Here is a 21761-nt window from a genome sequence, read left to right as displayed (position 1 = left end):
ATGCCATAGAAAAAGCAAGAAAGTAATCCCTCAACAAACCAAAAAGAAGACAGCCACAAGAACAGGATGCCAACTCTAACAACAAAAATAAAAGGAAGCAACAATTACTTTTCCTTAATATCTCTTAATATCAATGGACTCAATTCCCCAATAAAAAGACATAGACTAACAGACTGGCTACACAAACAGGACCCAACATTCTGCTGCTTACAGGAAACCCATCTCAGGGAAAAAGACAGACACTACCTCAGAGTGAAAGGCTGGAAAACAATTTTCCAAGCAAATAGTCTGAAGAAACAAGCTGGAGTAGCCATTCTAATATCGGATAAAATCGACTTCCAACCCAAAGTTATCAAAAAAGACAAGGAGGGAAACTTCATACTCATCAAAGGGAAAATCCTCCAAGAGGAACTCTCAATTCTGAATATCTATCCTCCAAATGCAAGGGAAGTCACATTCATTAAAGACACTTTAGTAAAGCTCAAAGCACACATTGCACCTCACACAATAATAGTGGGAGACTTCAACACACCACTTTCATCAATGGACAGATCGTGGATCAGAAACTAAACAGGGACACAGTGAAATTAACAGAAGTTATGAAACAAATGGACTTAACAGATATCTACAGAACATTTTATCCTAAAACAAAAGGATATACCTTCTTCTCAGCACCTCACGGGACCTTCTCCAAAATCGACCATATAATTGGTCACAAAACAGGCCTCAACAGATACAAAAATATTGAAAGTGTCCCATGCATCCTATCAGACCACCATGGACTAAGGCTGATCTTCAATAACAACATAAATAATGGAAAGCCAACATTCACGTGGAAACTGAACAACACTCTTCTCAATGATACCTTGGTCAAGGAAGGAATAAAGAAAGAAATTAAAGACTTTTTAGAGTTTAATGAAAATGAAGCCACAACCATACCCAAACCTATGGGACACAATGAAAGCATTTCTAAGAGGGAAACTCATAGCTCTGAGTGCCTCCAAAAAGAAACAGGAAAGAGCACACACTAGCAGCTTGACAACACATCTAAAAGCTCTAGAAAAAAAGGAAGCAAATTCACCCAAGAGGAGTAGACGGCAGGAAATAATCAAACTCAGGGGTGAAATCAACCAAGTGGAAACAAGAAGAACTATTCAAAGAATTAACCAATCGAGGAGCTGGTTCTTTGAGAAAATCAGCAAGATAGATAAACCCTTAGCTAGACTCACTAGAGGGCACAGGGACAACATCCTAATTAACAAAATCAGAAATGAAAAGGGAGACATAACAACAGATCCTGAAGAAATCCAAAACACCATCAGATCCTTCTACAAAAGGCCATACTCAACAAAACTGGAAAACCTGGACAAAATGGACAAATTTCTAGACAGATATCAGGTACCAAAGTTAAACCAGGATCAAGTTAATGATCTAAAGAGTCCCATATCCCCTAAAGAAATAGAAGCAGTCATTAATAATCTCCCAGCAAAAAAAAGCTGGAGCCCATCTCCCAGGACCAGATGGGTTTAGTGCAGAGTTCTACCAGACCTTCAAAGAAGATCTAATTCCAGTTCTGCACAAACTATTCCACAAAATATAAGTAGAAGGAACTCTACCCAACTCATTCTATGAAGCCACAATTACTCTGATACCTAAACCACAGAAAGATCCAACAAAGATAGAGAACTTCAGACCAATTTCCCTTATGAATATAGATGCAAAAATCCTCAATAAAATTCTCGCTAACCGAATCCAAGAACACATTAAAGCAATCATCCATCCTGACCAAGTAGGTTTTATTCCAGGGGTGCAGGGATGATTTAATATATGGAAATCCATCAACGTAATCCATTATATAAACAAACTCAAAGACAAAAACCACATGATCATCTCGTTAGATGCGGAAAAAGCATTTGACAAAATCCAACACCCATTCATGATAAGAACCAGGAATTCAAGGCCCATAACTAACCATGATAAAAGCAATCTACAGCAAACCAGTAGCAAACATCAAAGTAAATGGTAAGAAGCTGGAAACAATCCCACTAAAATCAGGGACTAGACAAGGCGGTCCACTCTCTCCATACCTATTCAACATTGTACTTGAAGTCCTAGCCAGAGCAATTTGACAACAAAAGGAGATTAAGGGGATCCAAAATGGAAAAGAGGAAGTCAAAATATCACTTTTTGCAGATGATACGATAGTATATATAAGTGACCCTAAAAATTCTACCAGAGAACTCCTAAAACTGATAAATTGCTTCGGTGAGGTAGCAGGATATAAAATTAACTCAAACAAGACAATGGCCTTTCTCTACACAAAGAATAAACAGGCTGAGAAAGAAATTAGAGAAACAACACCCTTCTCAATAGTCACAAATAACACAAAAATATCTTGGCGTGACTCTAACTAAGGAAGTGAAAGATCTGTATGATAAGCACTTCAAGTCTCTGAAGAAAGAAATTAAAGAAGATCTCAGAAGATGGAAAGATCTCCCATGTTCATGGATTGGCAGGATCAACATTGTCAAAATGGCTATCTTGCCAAAAGCAATCTACAGATTCAATGCAATCCCCATCAACATTCCAACTCAATTCTTCAACGAATTAGAAAGAGCAATCTGCAAATTCATCTAGAATAACAAAAAACCGAGGATAGCAAAAACTCTTCTCAAGGATAAAAGAACCTCTGGTGGAATCACCATGCTGGACCTAAAGCTTTACTACAGAGCAATTGTGATAAAAACTGCATGGTACTGGTATAGTGACAGACAAGTAGACCGATGGAATAGAATTGAAGACCCAGAGGTGAACCCACACACCTATGGTCACTTGATCTTCGACAAGGGAGCTAAAACCATCCAGTGGAACAAGACAGCATTTTCAACAAATGGTGCTGGCACAACTGGTTGTTATCATGTAGAAGAATGAGAATTGAATCATTCCTATCTCCTTGTACTAAGGTCAAATCTAAGTGGATCAAGAAACTTCACATAAAACCAGAGACAGTGAAACTTATAGAGGAGAAAGTGGGGAAAAGCCTTGAGGATATGGGCATAGGGGGAAAATTCCTGAATAGAACAGCAATGGCTTGTGCTGTAAGATCGAGAATTGACAAATGGGACCTCATGAAACTGCAAAGCTTCTGCAAGGCAAAAGATACCGTCAATAAGACAAAAAGGCCACCAACAGATTGGGAAAGGATCTTTACCTATCCTAAATTAGATAGGGGACTAATATCCAATATATATAAAGAACTCAAGAAGGTGGACTCCAGAAAATCAAATAACCCCATTAAAAAATGGGGCTCAGAGCTGAACAAAGAATTCTCACCTGAGGAATACCGAATGGCAGAGAAGCACCTGAAAAAATGTTCAACATTCTTAATCATCAGGGAAAGGCAAATCAAAACAACCCTGAGATTCCACCTCACACCAGTCAGAATGGCTAACATCAAAAATTCAGGTGACAGCAGATGCTGGTGAGGATGTGGAGAAAGAGGAACACTCCTCCATTGTTGGTGGGATTGCAGGCTTGTACAACCACTCTGGAAATCAGTCTGCTGGTTCCTTAGAAAATTGGACATAGTACTACCGGAGGATTCTGCAATACCTCTCCTGGGCATATATCCAGAAGATGTCCCAAACAGTAAGAAGGACACATGCTCCACTATGTTCATAGTAGCCTTATTTATAATAGCCAGAAGCTGGAAAGAACCCAGATGCCCCTCAACAGAGGAATGGATACAGAAAATGTGGTACATTTACACAATGGAGTACTACTCAGCTATTAAAAAGAATGAATTTATGAAATTCCTAGCCAAATGGATGGACCTGGAGGGCATCATCCTGAGTGAGGTAACACAATCACAAGGGAACTCACAGAATATGTACTCACTGATAAGTGGATATTAGCCCAAAACTTAGGATACCCAAGATATAACATACAATTTGCTAAACGCATGAAACTCTAGAAGAATAAAGACCAAAGTGTGGACACTGTGCTCCTTCTTAGAATTGGGAACAAAACACCCATGGAAGGAGTTACAGAGACAAAGTTTGGAGCTGTGACAAAAGTATGGACCATCTAGAGACTGCCATATCCAGGGATCCACCCCATAATCAGCTTCCAAACGCTGACACCACTGCATACACTAGCAAGATTTTGCTGAAAGGACCCAGATATAGCTGTCTCTTGTGAGACTATGCCGGGGCCTAGCAAACACAGAAGTGGATGCTCAGTCAGCTATTGGATGGATCACAGGGCCCCCAATGGAGAAGCTAGAGAAAGTACCCAAGGAGCTAAAGGGACCTGCACCCTATAGGTGGAACAACATTATGAACTAACCAGTACCCCGGAACTCTTGACTCTAGCTGCATATGTATCAAAAGATGGCCTAGTCGGCCATCACTGGAAAGAGAGGCCCATTGGACACACAAACTTTATATGCCCCAGTACAGGGGAACGCCAGGGCCAAAAAAAAAAAAAAATGGGAATGTGTGGGTAGGGAAGTGGGCGGGAGGGTATGGGGGACTTTTGGGATAGCATTGGAAATGTAATTGAGGAAAATACGTAATAAATTAAAAAAAACTAATAATGCAGGCTCCTTACCCACCAAGTCAGTCTGATGACTTTACCACCACATATGGCTTGTGTCTCATGGCTTTTCTTTCATATGTAGCATTCAGTAACCTCTCTATGCTCTGAATATTCAGTGTTGTAACTGTCTGACCTGGGAAGTTGCTTTTCTGGTGCTTTCTTTTGTTTGTTTGTTTGCTTGCTTGCTTGTTTTTGGTTTTATTTTTGTGCTTCTTATATCTATAGTAGTTTGTCTTCCCAGATTTTATTTTGATCTTATTGAAGATCTGGCCTGTGCATTAACACGGGGGTCCTCTCCCCTCATTCACTTTTGCCTAGAAATGGAAGATGTGGCATTTTGTGGTATCTCTACACTTCCTACCTGTGTATTTGGGGTTTTTATCAATTTTTAAAATATTATTTACTCATGTAGTCTACCTTCTATGCATTTTATAATATCTTCTACTTTATACAGTCTATTTATAAGACTTTCTTTGAATTTTGCAATTGTGTTGTTGAGCTTTTCATTTGACCTTCATTCAGTTGAGTTTTCTTCAATATTCCTATCTTTTTTTACTCAGTTTTCAAATCACAGGTTTTTAATCATTGTTGTTTTTTCCAGCAGTGTGTTCTTATTCTCTAGCATATCACTTGGGCACCTACCATCTTTGAGTTCATTCTCTTCAAGTTCATTGAGCTCTTTTTCTCTGATATCTTTAAACTCCCAAATCTCTGAGGTCTATGATTGCCACTAAGTTCCATGTCCTGGTTCGTCTTGGTAATTCTCATTGTAGAATGTTTGTTTGGACTGGGGGATTCAGAAGCAGCAAATGTTGTCTTAACTTTTCTTCTTGTTATTGCAATGAACCGCCAGACTGATTTCCAGAGTGGTTGTACAAGCTTGCAATCCCACCAACAATGGAGGAGTGTTCCCCTTTCTCCACATCCTCGCCAGCATCTGCTGTCACCTGAGTTTTTGATGTTAGCCATTCTGACTGGAGTGAGGTGGAATCTCAGGGTTGTTTTGATTTGCATTTCCCTGATGATTAAGGATGTTGAACATTTTTTCAGGTGCTTCTCTGCCATTCGGTATTCCTCAGGTGAGAATTCTTTGTTCAGCTCTGAGCCCCATTTTTTAATGGGGTTATTTGATTTTCTGGAGTCCACCTTCTTGAGTTCTTTATATATATTGGATATTAGTCCCCTATCTAATTTAGGATAGGTAAAGATCCTTTCCCAATCTGTTGGTGGCCTTTTTGTCTTATTGACGGTGTCTTTTGCTTTGCAGAAGCTTTGCAATTTTATGAGGTCCCATTTATCGATTCTTGATCTTACAGCACAAGCCATTGCTGTTCTATTCAGGAATTTTTCCCCTGTGCCCATATCTTCGAGGCTTTTCCCTACTTTCTCCTCTATAAGTTTCAGTGTCTCTGGTTTTATGTGAAGTTCCTTAATCCACTTAGATTTGACCTTAGTACAAGGAGATAAGTATGGATTGATTCGCTTTCTTCTACATGATAACAACCAGTTGTGCCAGCACCAATTGTTGAAAATGCTGTCTTTCTTCCACTGGATGGTTTTAGCTCCCTTGTCAAAGATCAAGTGACCATAGGTGTGTGGATTCACCTCTGGGTCTTCAATTCTGTTCCATTGGTCTACTTGTCTGTCACTATACCAGTACCATGCAGTTTTGATCACAATAGTACAGTTTTAGGTCCGGCATGGTGATTCCACCAGAGGTTCTTTTATCCTTGAGAAGAGTTTTTGCTATCCTCGGTTTTTTGTTATTCCAGATGAATCTGCCGATTGCCCTTTCTAATTCGTTGAAGAATTGAGTTGGAATTTTGATGGGGATTGCATTGAATCTGTAGATTGTCATTTTGACAATGTTTATCCTGCCAATCCATGAGCATGGGAGATCTTTCCATCTTCTGAGATTTTCTTTAATTTGTTATTGCAATGAGACCAGGGCAGATGGGTTATTTTCTTTTGTTGACAATTGTTGTTCTATGTCTAATATGGGCATACCAAGTTGGGTTGACACACAGGATATATTACCCAGCATGAACCTGGAATTAAGAAGGGTGTAGATGAACCTCTCCAGCCTGTGTTGCAATCCTGATTGTAGGACATGGGGTGGGTCTGGTTGTTGGAGAAGGTGCTTTTAGAGTAAGAGATAACAGACTCACAAGCCTGAGCCTGAGCACAGGACGAGCATGGAGGATAGCTGTGATGTGTACAGCCATGGGTTAACCAGAGTTTCCCAATGGTTGTGTCAGAGAGCACACAGAGAATGTGTAGTTCAAAAATTGTGTCTCCGTGCCATGTGACTGGGCTACCATGGGGAGAGTGCTATGATCTAGTGAACGACAAAGAGAGAGGGACCAGGAGGTCATGATTCTTCTGATATAACAGTGGGGCTATCAGGATTGGGCACTTAAGGTATGTGGGTTGGCGATGACAGAGAGTTCAGGTAGATTATTTGTTTCCACACAGCCTGGATGAAATAAAGTGTAGTCAAGTGTATCCCATGTAGAAGGTAGTCAGAAGGAGATCAGGATCACTGGCAGCCACTGTGCAGTAACCACAGTGGAGGGGTGCTGTGTCTGGTTCTACAAGTTGAGAATAAATTTGTTTTGTTTGAAAATGGCATGCTTTAAACACTGTACCTTGATCACATCCACTCCCAACTCCCCCAGGAGACCCTCCAGCACACACCCTCCCACTCTCATGTCCTCTCCCCTTCCCTTATGTTTTGTTGATGTTATCATTGGTATTGATTTGTCAGCTACTCATTGTTGTTTTATTTAAACCTCTCAGTTCAGTCAGTGCTGCCTGGGAAAATATTGACCAAACTGATTGGCTTACACTTGTGCATGTCTTGCACAAGCAACTGTATCTGTATTGAGTTCGTGAGTACAACAGTCATGTATTGTTCAGAAAAGCACATCTCACTGCACTCCTGTCTGTCCTCCCGTCCTTTCATTCTTTCTGCCAAGTCACTTGAAATGTTCCCAGAGCCTTGATAAACTCACTTATATATCCCAGTTAAGACCAAGTACTGAACATACATTTAATCAGAATTCTAATACTGAGTCTTATGTTAATTGATGACCACTGCACTGAGAAACTTATTTGGGCAAGGTTGAAGTTAGTCTCTGAGTATAGACATAATCAGAAGTCAGTTTAACAATATGTCCATGTAGCAAAACAACAGAGATAGGTCCTCTCCTAGAGCCCATGAACTTCCACATCATGTGCTTTAGACCACATTCACAGTAGGTATTCACTAGGTATGAACTCCCTCCTGTGGAATTCAAATCTAATCAGAAGTTCCACAATAGTAATCATAGAACAGTTGGTTACCCTATACTCTTCATGTAACTATTGCACTAGTGAGCATAGCTTCCCTGGCAGGCCAGTATTGTAGCATTCAAGCTCAGCACCAGGGATTAATTCCATTGATGGCTTTTTTCCCCCAAGTGGCCTCATACTATGTCCTAGTACTATAAAATCTAGCTAGTATATATGAAATGTCATGACTGTTTCAACTTGGTTTCTTTAAGTCCTGAATTCCCCCACCCAAAAAAAAATGTGCTGTCTTCAGCAACAGGGTCTAACTCTAGTTCCTTTAGACTATGAAGAATAACCACAACAGGCTTGTTTGTGTTTGGAGTCTCTGCTTCCTCCATGACCAGTAACTCTTTGGCAAGTACTCCTTGCTTGGCACTGAGATTTGGATTTATTAACTCATGTCTTCTCAGGACCGTAAGCTCATTGCTCAATAGCCTACATTTATTTAAGTTATATTTTTGATAAAGGTCAAACTAGTTTATTTCAATAAGAAACATCCATACATTGTTAACCTGGCTTAGTCTGGCATAATCTATCCCCACTCAGGCATCTCCCTTGTCATACAATTCCAACCCTCCCTTCAAAATTCAAAACCAATTTTTTTTTTTTTTTGGTTTTTCAAGACAAGGTTTCTCCATGTAGCCCTGGCTGCCCTGGAACTCACTTTGTAGACCAGGTTGGCCTTGAACTCAGAAATCTGCCTGCCTCTGCCTCCCAAGTGCTGGGATTAAAGGCATGTGCCACCACTGCCCAGCGTCAAACCCAATTTTCATATGCAAAGTGTTCTACTCTGTCTGAACTAATGATACTCACCAAGATCTGTGTGTTATGTATTACCCAGTCTCTGTTTTCTGTCCTGGAAACGGAAACCAAACCTTTTCTCCTCCATTTAATGCACTGCGCTCCTCTGTTTACCACTGAGCACCTTGCTGAGAGCTTCACCTCTCCTGCCCTACTCTTGCTTCCTCCAACCAGCACAGCTGAGGATTCATCCTCCACCTTGTGACCAGAGCACAAACTTCATCTCAGCATCTTCAAGGAACTCAAGAAAGACAGGCGTTAAAGGAAGAAGATTCTAAATTTGAAAGGGAAGGAGGGAATTCAGAAGTGCACTTCTGAAAGGGAAAGGTGGGAATCACGTAATTGTCAGATGTTTATAGAAAATTCAAGAACTTTACACTAACATTTGAAAAACAAACATGCAAATCAAAATATGTAATGATAGAATGCATATGTGACAGAAAAAAATTGTACCATTTGTCTCTGTAGGCAATGGGATACCTTACTACATAGAATAATTTCCACCTCCATACATTTTGTGTGAGATTTTTGGCCTATTTTCTCTCTCTCTCTCTCTCTCTCTCTCTCTCTCTTTATGTGTGTGTGTTGTTCACATATATGTATATGTATGTTTACATGTGTGAGAGCATATAAATGGGGTGTCACACTGTACATATACATGTAAGAGCACTAAATTGATGTCAGGAAACTTCCTCAGTTGGGCTCTTATTCATGGAGGCAAAACAATCCATTATCTACACCCAGAGCTTATGAAGTAGCAAGGCTGGCTACCCATCTTATGCTGGGGAAGCCCCTGTCTCAGCTTTCTGGGCCTGAAATGACAGAGGACCACAAAGCAAACTCAGCATGTAAATGGAGTATTGGAATACAAATTTTAATACATATGCTTTGACGGCAAGCTCTTTAACTCCTCAGCCATCTTGTTTCCACCACATGCTTTTCAAGTGTGATAAAACTTAAGAGGATTCAAATGTTTGTATAATGGCAGATACATTTCAGCAGGAAGGTCTTGGAGAAAGTGCTCTGGAAAAAGCTGTGCCCTCTCTTGGCACTTTGAGGAGACATGTTCTGAGCCAGGCAGACCTTGGCCACAGACATGAGTGGTCAGCTTGCTGCACTCAGGAGGTGTTAGAAGTTCTCCTACAGAAGAGAGTAAGTGCAAATCTATTGACCTGATTTCAGAGGAAAGTTGGCCCCTGAAGCCAGGCCCTCAAGCACTAATTGTGGGAACTGTGGCTACACTCAGTGCTCTCACCAAATTATTTCCAACACCTGGTCCATGACAGTACAAGCAGGTGTATTGTACTTTGGGCAACAGGCCAGTACTGAGGAATGAACTTGGATTCTGGTCCATAGGTCATCCTGCTGTCTATCTTGTCTTGGGTTCCTTCAAATGAAGATGCTGAGATAAGATTTGCACTCTGGACAAAAGCTGAAAAGATGACTCCTCAGATACACTGGTTAGAGGAAGCAAGAATAGAACAAGAAAGGTGAAGCAAGGCAGAGTGCTCAGTGCCAAACTGTAGAGCACGTTAAATCAAGAAAAAAAAAATGTCTAGTTTGGTTTCCATTGCCAGGATAGAAAAGCAAAAACTGGGTGAACATTTTTACTCTTTTTTTTTGGTGGATTAATTGCATTACTGATTGAATGACTGATTGACAAATAAACTGATAGGTTGATATATTGATTGACTGTAGTCTAGGATGGTTTCAAATTCCCCATATGGAAAAGCTGGACCTGAGCTACTGATTCTCCTGCCTCTTTCTTCTGAGTGATGAATTACAGAGTACCATACTCAGTGATGTTTTGTCAAACCTGCATATTAATTATAGTTCTGAAGGCTGTATGTATAACACTGAAAACTATGGTTACTTAGCCTCAAAGAAGGACATATAAAGACAAACAGGTGCCTGACAGAAAGGAAAAAATACACCTTCGCACAACAGTTTGCCAATTACTAGAAGAAAATTATTGGTCAGTTATTAAGGGTCCTGCCCCCCATGACTCCAAACGCCCACATTAGAACTGTATCCCTTACTCCTGAGTATTCCTTAATCCTATGTTTGCAACTGAGTTTCAGACTCAGTGTCAGAGGGGACAAAACACATCAAAATGGTTGCCAGAAACAAGGCTTTTTGTGACTAAAGAAATCTGGACTACAGTACAAAATACACCCAAGATGTCCAAGACTGGGGAGAGGTGACCAAGACTATGCACTGAAACATGGACTCTATCACATTTCTAGATCTTCCCATCAGACCCACAATCTCAAGACTTCAGGATGAAGTTGTCAGGACTGCAATGATGGATCCAATAGGATCTGTCAGGAGTAGACATCCACTTGACTGTCTGTTATATCCCCCACTACTCCATGGCCTCCTACAGGGAGAGACCACAGCCACCAAATTACAGATGAGAAAGATGATCTCAGTGGAGATACTAGATTATTTCATAAGCTGAATGAAGAAAGAGTTATATCTGTGAACTCATGCTTTATTCTCACTCTTTAAGAGAGGTTCTGGCACAGGGTAACAAATAGATAAATGACTGAAGCAGGAATGAAAGTCAGACCGCATTATTGTTAGTCACATGACCAAATTGAGAAAAATACGTAATAATAAAAAATATTTTTAAAAAAGACAGCAAAGGTGGAAGGAAGAACAGTATAGGAGAGAGAGAAAGAAAATTTGTACTCATTGCTGCAATGGTTACAGAATAAATTGTCTTTATGTACAAAAAAAAGAAAAAAGAAAAAGAATCCTCTACTCTAAACTCACATTTTTTGCCCTATACTGTTCAAAATATTCCAGTGCCCACAGCCTATATGTGGTACAGCCTAGACAGATGCCTAAATGCATCCAGATGATAAAGGATCTAAAAAAAGGAAGGAAGGAAGGAAGGAAGGAAGGAAGGAAGGAAGGAAGGAAGGAAGGAAATAAGGAAGGGAGGGAAGAAGGGAGGAAGGGAGGAAGGGAGGAATGGAGGAAGGGAGGAAGGGAGGAAGGAAAGAAAAGAGGAAATGAAAGAAGAAAGGGTTGATTGAATGATCGCGCAACACTAATGTTTACTCTTCTGCTCAAAATTTACCATCCATTTAGGAATATTTCCAGAAGTATATATGAATCAGGGAGAAGAGATACTTTACCCAGCATGGTCATTGAAAGAGGAGAATTTGTTTCAAACTTTCAAAAGTCTACGACTGTTTCAAAAATTGTGCCCAAGAGGCTCAGGGAACTTGGTCAAGAAAAGCTGGTATCCATGTGTACCAGAAGAAGGAGGACATATAATTAATATCCAAGACTTATTTGGCCCAAATATAGGTACTCAGAAAGAGCCTCAATTAGTCATAATAGAAGGGGCTGCTGGGATTGGGAAGTCAACACTGGCCAGGCAGGTGAAGAGAGCCTGGATGGAAGGCGAGCTCTACAGGGATCACTTCCAACATGTCTTCTTCTTCAGCTGCAGAGAGCTGGCCCAGTGCAAGAAGCTGAGTCTGGCTGAGCTCATAACACAAGGCCAGGATGTGCCCACAGCTCCCATAAATCAGATCCTGTCTCACCCTGAGAAGCTGCTCTTCATCCTGGATGGCATAGATGAGCCAGCATGGGTCTTGGCAGACCAGAATCCTGAGCTATGTCTGTACTGGAGTCAAACACAGCCTGTGCACACACTACTGGGAAGTTTACTAGGGAAATCCATCCTTCCTGAGGCTTCCTTCTTGCTCACAACTCGCACCACAGCTCTACAGAAGTTCATTCCTTCTTTGCCACAGTCATGTCAGGTGGAAGTCCTAGGATTCAGTGATTTTGAACAGGAGATCTATATCTACAAATATTTTGCAAAGCAAATATTTGGAATTAAAGCTCTTATGATGGTTGAGTCTAACCCAGTTCTCCTGACCCTGTGTGAGGTTCCCTGGGTGTGCTGGTTGGTCTGCAATTGCCTGAAAAAGCAGATGGAGCAGGGTGGAGATGTCTCCCTGACCTCACAGACAACCACAGCCATCTGCCTAAAATACATTTCCCTAACAATCCCAGTGCATCATATGAGGACCCAGCTCAGAGCCCTCTGCTCATTGGCTGCTGAAGGCATCTGGAAAAGAAGGACCCTGTTCAGTGAAAGCGACCTCTGTAAGCAAGGGTTAGACGAGGATGCCGTTGCCATTTTCCTGAAGACTGGTGTCCTTCAAAAGCAGGCCAGCTCTCTGAGCTATAGCTTTGCCCACTTGTGTCTCCAGGAGTTCTTTGCATCAATGTCTTGCATCTTGGAGGATAGTGAGGAACGACATGGTGATATGGAAATGGACAGAATTGTGGAAACACTGGTAGAACGGTATGGAAGACAAAACCTGTTTGAGGCACCCACTGTGCGCTTTCTCTTTGGTCTTTTGAGTAAAGAGGGATTGAAAGAAATGGAAAAGCTCTTTTCCTGCAGCCTTCCTGGGAAGACAAAGTTGAAACTACTATGGCACATCCTTGGGAAATCCCAACCCCATCAACCACCTTGCCTGGGTTTGCTCCACTGTCTATATGAAAATCAGGATATGAAGCTCCTGACACATGTGATGCATGATCTTCAAGGAACAATAGTGCCTGACACAGATGACATTACACACACAGTGTTGCAGACAAATGTGAAGCACCTGGTGGTACGGACAGACATGGAGCTCATGGTGGTCACTTTCTGCATTCAGTTCTGCTCTCACATGAGGAGTCTACAGCTGAATATGGAAGGACAACAAGGATATGCACTGACAGCCCCAAGGATGGTTCTGTGAGTATTCAGGCATAGTCCTCTTTCCAGGTTCTGTGACAATCCCAGGAGCCCACATGTTCTGAGCATTTCTCTATTCTCTTCGGTGTGCTTGGTCATCATTAGGCTATCAACTTGTCTCTTCCTTTGCCTTTTTGAGGACCATCCACCTCCTCTGATTCAAATTATCTTCACCTTTCAACGAGTTCCAATAACCACAGTTAATGGTCCTCCCTATTCACATGCTTTCTCTCTGAAAAACATCTCCTGCAGGCACCATCTGCTGTTCACTTGAAAATGATCTTGACCCTGACATCTTTCCCCATAACCTCAAAATGCTTACATATCAGTGTCCCTATGTATTCACTGCCCAGATAATATCTCTAGGTGTCAAAGAAGGCAGCCTGGCCATGGCACTCTCCTAAAAGGCTCCCTAACTTTCTGCCAATCCCAGCAGCAAGGTAGACTTCTTCCAGGGTTTACTACCCCTGTACAGCAGTGGTAACTTAGTATTAGTACGTGCCTTGCCTCCCTCTATGTGATTTGCCCCATAAATATTCATTATTATTTTATGTAATGGCCTACCAATCACAAGAGAAGAAGTGCACATATTGCCCAAGGACCACAGAAACTGGGAGAGAAGACAGCCACCTACTCTAATTACATAGGGAGTGACTCTTGCCATGAGGAAGGGCATAAGGAGTATTGGGGAAGGGAGTGTTTATTTACATGGAGAGATCTCAGGAGTACTAAAGTTTTTAATTAAGTGTTCTCTTTTTATGTGTTGAAACATTTTCTTCTAATAATCTGAGCTGGACTTGCTGGCATAACCCTGAAATTCTTTCACTCAGGAGGCTAAAGGAGGAAGAGTCTTGATTTCAGGACTTTGACACCAGGTTGAACAAGAAAGAAAAAGCTCCAGTGAAAACCAAATGACTTGAAAGTAGTGGAGTGACTGTGAGAGAACAGGATGGGTGAGGAGAAGGGGGAAGTATGGCAAAGAGCACATGTGATCAGACCATGTTAGACACATGGAGGAAGGTGTCAATGACTATTTTATATGATTAGGATGAACTAATAAATGTGTGATTGCAGAAAAGTGATTATATAGCAATGATAATAACAAAAAAGGTTGGTATCAACCAGAATTTTATTTCTCAAAGAGGACAGCATTAAGAAGTGAAGAAGCTGAGCTTGGCTGTCCACACCTATCATCCAAAACTCAAAAAGCAGGGGCAAGAAGGCCAGAATTCCCTGTCCACTCTGTTTTTGACTGTGTTTGTGTCTCAGTCCCTCCATTGAAGACTTGCCTGGTTATAGGAAATGGCCTGTTAATGCTCCATGTCCCCCATTAGTAGGGTCACCATCATAGATTCCTGCGAGTTTCCACTGTCCTAGTCTTCTACCTCATTCTAGAGATGTCCCCCCAAATAGAATTGTCTCTCCTAGTACTCTCCCAGGGAGCTCCATCATTCCCCAACTTCATTCCTCCTAACCCTCTTCCTACCATCTGCCCCAAACAGTCCCATCCCTCCAACCACCCTGTTGATGTCTAATCTATTTCACCTTCTCAGTGACATTCAAGGATATATTTTGTCTTTATTTAGTGCATTTGTTGTTCTGATTATTATGTGTCAGGAGGAATTTCTTTTCTGGTCCAGTCTATTTGGAGTTCTATAGGTTTCTTGTATGTTCATGTGCATCTCTTTCTTTAGTTATGGAAAGTTTTCTTCTATAATTTTGTTGAAGATATTTGCTGGCCCCTTAAGTTGAAAATCTTCATTCTCATCTACTCCTATTATCTGTAGGTTTGGTCTTCACATTGTGTCCTGGATTTCCTGGATGATTTGAGTTAGGATCTTTTTGCATTTTGCATTTTCTTTGATTGTTGTGTCCATGTTCCCTATGGAATCTTCTGCACCTGAGATTCTCTCTTCCATCTGTTGTATTCTGTTGCTGATGCTCACATCTATGGTTCCTGATTTCTTTCCTAGGGTTTCTATCTCCAGAGTTGTCTCCCTTTGGGTTTTCTTTATTGTTTCTACTTCCATTTTTTAGATCCTGGATGGTTTTGTTCAATTCCATCACCTGTTTGGTAGTGTTTTCCTGTTACTCTCTAAGGCATTTTTGTGTTTCCTCTTTAAACACTTCTAGCTGTTTACCCGTGTTTTCCTGTATTTCCTTCTTAAAGTCCTCCATCATCATAAGAAATGGCTTTAGATCCATTTCTTGCTTTTCTGGTGTGATGGTGTATCCAGGACTTGCTATGGTGGGAGAGTTTGGTTTTGATGATGCCAAGTAACCTTGGTTTCTGTTGTTTCTATTCTTATGATTGTCTCCTGCCATCTGATTATCTCAAGTATTTGCTGTCCTCAATATATCTGATTGGAGCCTGTCCTTCCTATAATCCCAGTTGATTCAGGGCTCCTCAGAGTCCAGCTTTCTCTGTGATCCTTTGATGTGGGCTCCTGTGAACCTGAGAATCTGGGTGTGTCAGAGTTCTTGGCAGTCAAGTTCCTCTGAGACCCTGAAATACTGGTGTGACCAAACTCCTTTTATCCTGGGATCCTGTTGTCAAAGATCCTGGGCGTGTGTTACAGTGCCTGGAAGTGGTGTCTCCTTTGAGGAGTGTGGAGCTGTCTGGTCAGTGGTCCTAAGATCGAGTGAAGAGTCCTCTAGGGACCTTGGGGTGTTCGCCAACTCCGCACACAAGGTGACCCGGTGCTGGCACTGACCGGAAGGGCCATATATTAATTTTTTATCTTATTGTCTAAACTATTACTGTTCTGTTTTTGAAATTTTCTCCTGCATTCAAATCTACTCTCCAGTTTTCTTCTAAAAGTTTAGTGTATCTGATTTCATGTTGAGGTTTTTGGACCTCTTGGCTTTGAGATATGTGCAGGGTGATAGATGTGAATCTATTTGCACTCTTGTACATGGAGATGTCTGCTTAGACCAGCAACATTTGTTGAAGATGCTTTTTCCCCCATTGTATAGATTGGGCTTCTTTGTCAATAGTTACTAGATGTGTGGGTTTACTTCTGGTCCTTTGATTCTATTCCTTTGATTAACTTTCTGTTTTCATGCCAGTACCAAGTGGTTTTTATTACTATTGCTCTCTAGTACAGCTTGAAATCAGAGATGGTGATATCACCAGAAGTTCTATTATTTATTCAGGATTTTTAGCTCTCCTGGGTTTTTGTTTTTTAATATGAAGTTGGGTATTGATCTTTCAGGGTCTGTAAAGAATTGTGTTAGTATTTTAATGGGAATTGCATTGAATCTGCAGATTACTTTTGGTAGGATAGCAATTTTTATGTGATAATCCTACTGATCCATAAGTAGGGGAATCTTTGCATCTTCTGATATCTTCTTCAATTTCATTCTTCAAAAATGTAAAGTTATTGTCATTTAGGTCTTTCATTTGCTTGGTTAGACTTACTCCAAGTATTTATGGCTATTGTGTAGCAAGTTGGAAGTTGTTCCCTAATTTCTTTCTTAGGCCATTGGTTGTTTGGGTTTTTTTGTTTGTTTGTTTGTTTGTTTGTTTTATATGAGAGTTACAGGTAATTTTTGGTTTGTTATATTTTTGTTTGGGTTTTTGTTGTTGTTGTTGTTGCTGGTTGATATGTTAGGGGTTTGGAGTGTTTTGTTTTTGTTTTGTTTTGCTTTGCTTTTTGCCTTTTTGATTTTCTTCTTTTGTTTTATTTTTCTTGATTTGTTCTGCTTTACTTAATTTTCTATCTAGCCGTGTTTCTGAAGGTGTGGGAGAATTCTCTGCTAGAAATTTTGGGGTTGCTACCATATTATCTGAGAATGACGATTCTTTCACTTCTTCCCTTCCAGTTTCTATTTTTGGTCCCCTTTAGTTGTGTAATTGATCTGGCTAAAACTTCATGTTCTATATTGAATAGATATGGAGACAATGAACTGCATTGTCTTGTCCCTGATTTTAGTGGAATTGATTTAAGCTCCTCTACATTAATTTGATGTTGGCTATCAGGTGGGCGTATTCTGGCTGTATTGAGTTTAACTGTGGGTCTTATATCCATGATATCACCAAGAGTTTTACCAAGAAGAGTGTTGGATTTTCTCAAAGGCTTTTTCAGCATCCAATGAGATGATCATTTTGGTTTTCCCTTAAGTTTGTTTCTGTGATGGATTACATTGATGGATGATCATATGTGGCACCATCCCTGCAAGCCAGGGATGAAGCCTACTTGATCATAGTGAATGATGTTTTTGATGTGTTCTTGAATTTGGTTTGCAAATATTTTATTGAATAATTTTTCATCAATGTTCATAGGGGAGCTTAGACTAAAAATTCTTTGTAGTATATTTATGTAACTTAGGTATCACAGGGTCTGTGGACTCATGAAAAATGAGTTTGGCAGTGTTTTGTGGGATTATTTCATGATTATTGATATTAGCTCTTCTTGAAAGGCTGGTAGAACTCAGCACTAAAAACTATCTGATCCTGTGTTATCTGTTAGGGTTTTTTTTTCTTTTTTTCCTTTACTTTCTTTTTTCTTTTTACTTTTCTTTTTTTTTTTTCAGAGAATTTTAGTGACTACTTCTATTTCCTTTGGAATTATGAGTTTAATCAGATTGTTTACCTGATCTTGATTTAGTCTTGGTAAGTGGTATCTATCAAGCAAATAGCCCACTTAGTTTAGACTTGGAAGTTTTCAGAATACAGGTTTTTGAAGGAAGACTTAATGATTCTTCGAATTTCCTCGGGGGATGTTGTAGCATTCCTCAATTCATTTCTGATTTTGTTAATTTGAAAGGTTGCTCTGCTTAGTTAGTTGGGTAAGTAGAAATGTTTTGTATATAGGACCACTTGAATCATAAAATCTCTTAGTTCCATAGCTTTCCTGTTTAGTTTCATTTGAATATCTTTTCCATTGTTGTGGAACTAGTGTGCTATTAATGTGTAGAGTTTAATATGTGATTTGAGATATAGTAATATTTCTTTTACAAATGTGGATGCCCTTGGATTTGAGGGATAGATGTTTATAATTGAGATGTCATCTTGTTGGATTTTCTCTTTGATTAGTATGAAGTGTCCTTCTCTGTCTTTTTTCTTAATTTTGGTTGGAAGTCTATATTATTATATATTATAATGGCTACTATACTTTCCTTCTTCAGTTCATCTGCTTAGAAATCTTGTTGCAGGCCTTAACTCTAAGATAATGTCTACGTTCGATCTTGAAGTGTTTTTCCTGCATGCAACATAATGATGGATCCTGTTTTCAAATATATTCTCATAGTTTATGTTTTTTTATTGAGAAATTGAGTCCATTGATGTGAAGAGATATTGAAAACCAAGGATGTTTAATTCCTTTTATTTTAATGTTGATGATAGTAAAGTGTGTGTGTGTGTGTGTGTGTGTGTGTGTGTGTGTGTGTCCCTTCTTTTGGTTTTGCTGGTATAAAATTATGTTTCCTGTGTTTTCTTGGGTGTAGGTAACCTTCTGTTGAAGTTTTCTACTTCCTTCTGTAGGGCTGGAATGTAGATAGATAGTGTTTAAATTCAGTTTCATAGTGGAACGTCTTGTTTTCTCCGTTTATGATGATTACAAGTTTGGCTGGGTATACCAGTCTGGGCTGCCGCCATGGTCTCTTGGAATCTGTAAGACATATGACCAGGCCCTTCTGGCATTTACACTCTCTGTTGAGAAGTCTGATTAATTCTAATAGCTCTTCCTTCATATGTTACTTGGTCTTTTTCCTTGCAGCTTTTAATATTCTTTATTTTGTATATACTTAGTGTTTTGATTATTATGTGTCAGGAGGATTTTCTTTTTTTCTCTGGTCTATTTAGTGTTCCATAAACTTCTTGTATGCTTACAATCATGTCTTTCTTTAGGTTAGAAATTGTTTCTTATATGATTTTGTTAAAAATTATTTCTGGGTCTTTCAGGAATGTGGAACCATTCCAAGCATCCACATTACATGGGTCACACTACCTTAACCATACATAATCCCAGACAATATCAGGCACAGCTTCTAACATCTGCCATCTCCTACATTCATGTAGGGCAGAGACAAGCAGGCATACTACCATACACACAAAGTAAAAGTATAGAAATCCTTTTTTAATAAGTTATTCTTTTAAGTTCAGTACTTGGTTTCCTTAATATTTATTTGGTGTTGTAAATTTTTTTAAAAGACATACTTTATTTCCATTCAAAGTATACCAGTTTACATCTATGTTTTAGCAGTTGTTCATTGCTTTTGCTTTTTTATTATTTTTTGAGCTTGTTGATTACTTTTCTTTGTAGTACCGGGAATCTAGTATTGCATGAACCATGCATACTGCTGCTCCCAGCCTTTTGCTGTCTGTAACTTAGTCTAGCACAGAACTCAACATTCTCATGTCTGGTGGACTTTGTTGTTGCCATTAAGGAGTAAAGGAATGCATACTACGATACTGGGCAGATCTGTGTGTGTGTGTGTGTGTGTGTGTGTGTGTGTGTGTGTGTGTGTGTGTGTGTGACTATCTGTCTTTATGGCCCTTTCTCTTTGTCTCTACATGTCTTCCTGTCTCTCTTTGTCCCTCTATCTCTTTCCTTATTTCTATCTCTCTTTCTTTCTATATCTATTTGGCTCTATCTATGTGTCTGTCTGTCTCTTTATCTTTGTCTCTTCTTGTGTTTTTGTCTTTCTTTGTATCTCAATCTGTCTGCACCCCTATTTCTGTCAGACATTCTATCTCTCTCTGTTTCTCTGTCCCTTTCTCTCTCTTTGTCTCTCTGTCTTTGTCACTGTTTTTGTGTGTGCGTGCGTGTGTGTGTGTGTGTGTGTGTGTGTGTGTTAACTCTCCCTTCTCTCTCCTCTTTCTGTGGCCCTCTATACTTGGAAGGATACAAGGACCATGTGAACCAAGACAGCTGTAGTACCATTGCATACACTAGCAAGATTTTGCTGAAAGGACCCAGATAGAGCTGTCTCTTGTGAGACTATGCCGGGGCCTAGCAAACACAGAAGTGGATGCTCACATTCAGCTATTGGATGGATCACAGGGCCCCCAATGGAGAAGCTAGAGAAAGTACCCAAGGAGCTAAAGAGATCTGCAACCCTGTAGGTGGAACAACATTATGAACTAACCAGTACCCCGGAGCTCTTGACTCTAGCTGCATATGTATCAAAAGATGGCCTAGTCGGCCATCACTGGAAAGAGAGGCCCATTGGACTTGCAAACTTTATATGCCCCAGTACAGGGGAATGCCAGGACCAAAAAGTAGGAGTGGGTGGGTAGGGGAGTGGGGGGGTAGGGTATGGGGGACTTTTGGGATAGCATTGGAAATGTAAATGAGGAAAATACCTAATAAAAATATATTTTTTAAAAAAAGACAGCTGTAGTATAGTGTGAGAACATGCTTAATACCATCATGGAGTCATTCCCAAATGCCAATCATCAGCTCTCTCTCTCTCTCTCTCTCTCTCTCTCTCTCTCTCTCTCTCTCTCTCTCTCTGGTTGTTTTGTTTTGTTTTTCGAGACAGGGTTTCTCTGTGTAGCCCTGGCTGTCCTGGAACTCACTTTGTAGACCAGGCTGGCCTCTAACTCAGAAATCTGCCTGCCTCTGCCTGTGCTGGGATTAAAGGTGTGAGCCACCATCGCCCAGCTCATCAGCTCTCTTCCTAAACTTTTTTGAGCTGTCCATCATGAGACTCGAGTAATCTGTTCCAAAAGAAAGCAGCTGCATTCACATCAAAGAGAAGAAGCCAATCTGAATTTTCATGTCCCACTTTAACAAGGCAATTAGCTGAGCACTGTAGATTACAAAGGAAAGATGTAAGCCATTTGTTCCCACCCTTGGGACAACTAGACTGAGACATAAACAGATGCACAAAATGAGCACATGTCATGCTATCCTAAAAGACATAGATGAGAAACTACCAAGAGGAGAGAATCCAGAATTTGGAGCAAAAGAACATGTAGGAGGCTAGTGAATTCTGGGGATGGCATCCCTGTGCCTGGGACTCAGGTAGATAGAAGCCCATCTGCTATGTGGGGCTCTGCACAGATCATACCATGCAAGTCACATGCCTCTGCTACCTCTCTGGCCCCTCAGGTACAGGTGGACCCCAATCACTAATGCCAGTTGGAAGATTCTTTTCTACAATCTTAAATTCAACAGTAATCTGGAGGGGTTGGACCTCAGTGGAAATCCACTGAGTTACTCTGCAGTGCAATATCTCTGTGATGCCATGATATACCCTGGCTGCCAACTAAAGACTTTGTGGTGAGTCTGGGCTGGGTTCTCCC

General features: G+C 40.4%; 1 protein-coding gene across 6 annotated transcripts in view; it reads left to right on the top strand.

Annotated features, from left to right (window-relative positions):
- The window catches only part of Nlrp1b (NLR family, pyrin domain containing 1B), an 89941-nt gene that overhangs the window by 47818 nt on the left and 20362 nt on the right, over positions 1–21761 (top strand). For 3 of the 6 annotated variants that reach the window (XR_001780036.1, XM_017314698.2, NM_001040696.1), the window contains exon 4: positions 21568–21738. Coding sequence is in view for 5 of the 6 variants with exons in the window: in XM_017314698.2 (XP_017170187.1) it covers positions 21568–21738 (171 nt within the window). In the remaining variant the exon portion in view is untranslated. Of the gene's footprint in view, positions 1–11832; positions 13508–21567; positions 21739–21761 lie in introns of those variants that run through there. The other 3 variants (XM_006533907.3, NM_001162414.1, XM_017314699.1) reach the window with 2 other exon arrangements.

The sequence above is a fragment of the Mus musculus genome, chromosome 11, assembly GCF_000001635.26.
Source record: "Mus musculus strain C57BL/6J chromosome 11, GRCm38.p6 C57BL/6J".
Lineage (NCBI taxonomy): Eukaryota > Metazoa > Chordata > Mammalia > Rodentia > Muridae > Mus > Mus musculus.
The sequence above is the reverse complement of the archived record's forward strand: the minus strand, read 5'-3'. Positions and strand labels throughout refer to the sequence as shown.